This window comes from Heteronotia binoei, chromosome 5, assembly GCF_032191835.1.
Source record: "Heteronotia binoei isolate CCM8104 ecotype False Entrance Well chromosome 5, APGP_CSIRO_Hbin_v1, whole genome shotgun sequence".
Lineage (NCBI taxonomy): Eukaryota > Metazoa > Chordata > Lepidosauria > Squamata > Gekkonidae > Heteronotia > Heteronotia binoei.
Window position 1 is genome coordinate 12,010,527 of NC_083227.1, and position 5,549 is coordinate 12,016,075.

Sequence of the window (5,549 nt, forward strand, 5' to 3'; positions counted from 1 at the left end):
CTGTCCTTGAAAGGGCAGCTTCCGAGAGAGCTCTCTCAGCCCCACCCACCTCCCAGGGTGTCTGTTGTGGGGGGAGAAGATATAGGAGATTGTGAGTCGCTCTGAGACTCTGTCCTTGAAAGGGCAGCTTCCGGGAGAGCTCTCTCTGCCCCACCCACCTCACAGGGTGTCTGTTGTGGGGGGAGACGGTGTGGGAGATTGTGAGTCGCTCTGAGACTCTGTCCTTGAAAGGGCAGCTTCTGGGAGAGCTCTCTCAGCCCCACCCACCTCACAGGGTGTCTGTTGTGGGGGGAGAAGATATAGGAGATTGTGAGTCGCTCTGAGGCTCTGTCCTTGAATGGGCAGCTTCTGGGAGAGCTCTCTCAGCCCCACCCACCTCACAGGGTGTCTGTTGTGGGGGAGGAAAGTAAAGGAGATTGTGAGCTGCTCTGAGACTCTGTCCTTGAAAGGGCAGCTGCTGAGAGAATCCTCTCAGCCCCACCCACCTCAAAGGGTGTCTGTTGTGGGGGGAAGGGGGAGGAAGGGAGATTGTAAGCCGCTCTGAATCTCTGAAATTCAGAGCATAGGGCAGGGTATAAATCCTATATCTTCTTTTTCTTCTTATTATTCAAAGAACTAGCTCTCCCCTAAAGTGTTTTGAGCTGAGAAGGTGCCCGTAGAGGTTGAAGAGTAAACAACTGAGCATTCTCTAATGTTCCTGCTGCATTTCACACTATTTTCCTGACAAGTGCCTTTTTCTTTCAGCCAAGAGTATGCAGAGACGTCAAAAAGAAGCAAAAAAATATAAATGCCTGGAGTGTGGAGAAAGTTGTAGGTGGAGTGACAACCTTACTTCCCATCAAAGAATTCATACAGAGGAGAAACCATATAAGTGCTTGAAGTATAGCACCAGCTTCCACCAGAGTGGAAACCTCACTTCCCATCAGAGAAGTCACACAGGACAGAAACCATATAAATGCCTGAAATGTGGGAAAAGCTTCAAGCAGAGGGGAAGCCTTATATGTCATTGGAGAAGTCACACAGGGGAGAAACCGTATAAATGTCTGGAGTGTGGAAAGTTCTTTACTAGGAAAGGAAGCCTTACATACCATGAAAGGATTCATAGGGGGGTGAAACCATATAAATGCCAGGAGTGTGGAAAGTACTTTCGTAGCAAAGGAAGCCTTACTTACCATGAAATAATTCATACAGGGGAGAAACTACATAAATGTCTGGAGTGTGGGAAAAGCTTTCGGCGAAAGAATATCTTAATTTTCCACCAAAGAACTCACACAGGAGAGAAACCATATAAATGCCTGGAGTGTGGAAGAGACTTTAGTAGCAAAGGCGGTCTTGCTTACCATGAAAGAATTCATACAGGGGAGATCCAATATAAATGCCTCAAGTGTGAAAAGTGCTTTAGTAGCAAAGGAGGGCTTAGGTATCATGAAATAAATCATACAGGGGAGAAACCATATAAATGTCTGGAGTGTGGGAAAAGCTTTCAACAGAAGTATTTGTTAACTTTTCATCAAAGAATTCACAATGGAGAGATCCCATATAAATGCCTGGAGTGTGGAAAGGGCTTTAGTAGAAAACAAAGCCTTACTTTCCATGAAAGAATTCATACAGGAGAGAAACCATATAAGTGTCTGGAATGTGGGGAAAGCTTTCCACGGAAGGATGCTCTAACTTCTCATCAAAGAATTCACACAGGGGAGAAACCATATAAATGCCTAGAGTGTGGAAAAAGTTTTCCATGGAGGAATAATCTAAGTTCCCATCAAAGAATTCACACACGGGAGAAACCATATAAATGCCTGGAGTGTGGAAAGGGCTTTAGTAAAAAACAAAGCCTTACTTTCCATGAAAGAATTCATACAGGGGAGAAACCATATCAATGTGTGGAGTGTGGAAAAAGCTTTCGACAGAAGAATATATTAGCTTTTCATCAACGAATTCACACAGGAGAGAAACCATACAAATGTCTACAGTGTGGGAAAGGCTTCAATCAGAAGAGAAGCCTTACTGCCCATCAAGCAATTCACACTGGTGAGAAACCATATCAATGTCTGGAATGTGGGAAAAGCTTTCGGCAGAAGAATATATTAACTTTCCATCAAAGAACGCACACAATGGAGAAACCATATAAATGCCTGGAGTGTGGAAAGTATTTTAGTTGCAAAGGAGGTCTTGCATACCATGAAAGAATTCATACAGGGGAGAAACCGTATGAATGTCAGGAGTGTGGGAAAAGCTTTCGAAAGAATAATATATTAACTTCCCATCAAACAATTCACACAGGGGAGAAACGATATAAATGCCTGGAATGTGGAAACGACTTTCGTAGCAAAGGAAGCCTTACTTATCACAAAAAAATTCATACTGGTGAGAAACCATATGAATGTCAGGAGTGTGGGGGAAACTTCCGAGACAAGAAAACATTAACTTGCCATCAAAGAATCCACACAGGGGAGAAACCATATAAATGCCCAGAGTGCGGGAAGTGCTTTAGTAGCAAAGGAGGCTTTACTTACCATAAAAGACTTCATGCAGGAGAGAAGCCATATAAATGTCTGGAGTGCGGAAAGAGCTTTCCACAGAAGGGTTCCCTAACTTTCCATCTAATAATTCACACAGGACAGAGATCATATAAATGCCTGGAATGTGGAAAAGCCTTCAGTCGTAAGAGAAGCCTTACTGATCATCAAAGAATTCACACAGGGGAGAAACCATATATGTGCCTGGAATGTGGACAAAGCTTTCCACGGAAGGATGCTCTAATTTCTCATCAAAGAATTCACACCGGGGATACCCCATATAAATGTCTGGAATGTGGCAAGTACTTTAGTAGCAAAGGAAACCTTACTTACCATGAAAGAATTCACAGAGGGGAGAAACGGTATAAATGTCCAGAGTGTGGAAAGTGCTTCAGTAGGAAAGGAAGCCTTACTTACCATGAAAGAATTCATACGGGGGAGAAACCTTATAAATGCCTGGCGTGTAGGAAGTACTTTAGTAGCAAAGGAAACCTTACTGACCACGAAAGAACTCATATAGGGGAAACCCTGTGTTAATTCCTGGCATGTTCAAAATGTTTTCGATACATGGATAAGTTAACAGAAGAATTTGCACAGGCAAAACCTTATAAATGCCTGAAGTGTGGCAAAAGCTTTGGACAGAAGGATAAACTAACTTTGCATCCACTGGGAAGAAAGCTTAAAAATGTCTGGAGTATAGAAAGACATTCCATCAAAGAAAAATAGATTTGAAAGTTAGAAAGCAGCCCTGTTTCCTTCATAAAAATGCCGTTTTAAACTTTTCTGTTTCAGTAGAAAAGAGAGATTCCACTCTAGATGTCCAAAGAAGTTAGGGCTTTTTTTGTAGCAGGAACTCCTTTGCATATTAGGCCACACCCACCTGTTGTCGCCAATCTTCCAAGAGCTTACAGGGCTCTTACTACAGGGCCTACTGTAAGCTCCAGGGGGATTGGCTACATCGGGTGGGTGTGGCCTAATATGCAAAGGAGTTCCTGCTACAAAAAAAACCCCCTGACAGTAGCTCACAAAAGCACCTCCCTTGTCACAAATTTGTTAGTCTTTAAGGTACTCCGGGGTTCTTGCTCTTTCCTACGGCTACAGACCTAGCGTGGCTACCTGTCGCATTCCGTTTCACACCTGGGGAATGCTAGCATTGTGGGAGTCTTCCTTCAACCCCTTGTTCCTTTCCTTGGCAACTGCGTGAGTGAATTTGCTGTGTACATGTCGCTGTCCGTCTCACCCGCGACCTTTGCGCAGACGAGCAGAGCAGTTGCAGTAGATCTGTTGAGAGAAGCCGTCCCGTAGACCTTAAAACCTGAAAGAGGTTGTCAGTAATGTCCAGCACCTAAGCAGAATCTCAAACGTTCTGTGCCTCGGCCAGAATAGTAATCAGGCGGCAACATTCTCTACCAGCTGGAGATTTCGACTTCAAGGGTGGACCCACGTAGAGCATATTATGGCAGACTGGCTTCTTGATCACTTTGTGTTTGACTTTCATTGCGCGCATCGATTCAAGCGTTGAGCTTCAATAAACTGGTGAAACAATTGGATCTCGGTTTCTTATTGCTTCAGCATGGCCCGTCGGGGCTAAAACAGACCCAGCGGCAGAGATTTCTGCTTCAAATGTCACCTGGGTTTTGGCCGTTATGTGACAGTGCGTTGCACTGGATGCGCCAGTGGCCTCATCCAACATGGCTTCTCTTAGAGCAGGGGTAGCCAAACTGCAGCTCGGGAGGCACGTGTGACTCTTGAAGACAACCCCCCCCCCCACATCAGCTAGCTTGCAGACGGCATTTTTCTCAACAAAGGACGACATCACCTACTCAGTCAAACTCATTTGTTATGAGGGCCAGTGACAAGCATTGATATTTCCCTATAAATCAGTCTTTTGTTATTGAATCAAAAGTTGCTTTATTGTAGAAACTCCATAGCTTTGAGAATCCTTGGAAGTAATGACATACACAGACTTACATCGTTACTTCATAGGATAGCTTCAAAGGATAACATGCAGATGCAATTTGAGTCCCGGGTTCAAAGGTTACTACAAAGTATCTCTTTTATTACTAAAGAATGTAGGTTAATAAAAAACATCTCCCTTTCTCACACTTTCTCTGCGAGTAGATAAGACCTGTCTGTGTGAATCTGGGGGAGAGGCACATCGCACTGTTACCAGCATGGCTAACCTAAACATCCTTGGGCCAGATGGAATTATTATTGCCCTTAGGTTGTAAAAGAGGGGGAAACAGGAGAGCTTGGTATTCTGCTCTTTGTCTGGTGGACTATAATGGCACTCAGAAATATGCATGTTTGACAGCCAGATCTGACAAATGAGACCTTGTTGGGCCGGGCGATGTGTATACCTATTTAAGATTGGGTAGCAAAGATATAAACTTTTTAAAGGACACAGACAAACATGACTAAAGACTTTTAAAACAATTAAAACATGCTTAAAACATCAGCACTTATTGGTCTTTCTTTGAATTTCTCCCATGGGATCCAGGGAACTGGGCAAAGGAAACTCTACCTCTTTCCCTCCCCTCCCCAGGGGACCGGGAGGGGGAGGCGCCTCAACCAATAGACAAAATTGAGGCTTTGCTCTGTTGCTCCTGTGCGATTGAGCAAGCCTTGCAAAGCAAGCTGAGATGCAGAAGGAAGCAAGAGAGAGGGAGAAGGAAGCAGACCAGAGCCAGAGCCCCTGAGCAACTGGCTCTTGTTTGCTTCCTTCTCCCTCTCTTTTGCTTTCTCCTGCATCACAGCTTGCTTTGCCAGGCTTGCTCAATCGCACAGGAGCAACAGAGCAAAGCCTCAATTTTCTCCATTGGTTGAGGCTCCTCCCCCTCCTGGTCCCCTGGGGAAGTAAGGAAAGAGCCAGAGCTTCCTTTACGCCGTCCTCTGGATCCCATGAGAGAAATACAAAGGAAGCACCTTTAAGACTAACAAATGCTAATGTTTTAAGTAATTTTTTTTTAAAAAAATTAGTCATGTTCGTCAGTGTCCTTTCAAAAGTTTATATCTCTGCTAAAAAGGTAA

At 44.2% G+C, this 5,549-nt stretch overlaps 1 protein-coding gene across 1 annotated transcript; it reads left to right on the forward strand.

Moving 5' to 3' along the window:
- Positions 1–752: 752 nt before the first annotated feature.
- Positions 753–4,069, forward strand: LOC132571713 (zinc finger protein 345-like). Its single transcript, XM_060238508.1, has one exon. It carries the CDS (start codon positions 753–755, stop codon positions 3,054–3,056), a length of 2,304 nt encoding a protein of 767 aa, XP_060094491.1. The 3' UTR covers positions 3,057–4,069.
- Positions 4,070–5,549: the final 1,480 nt, after the last annotated feature.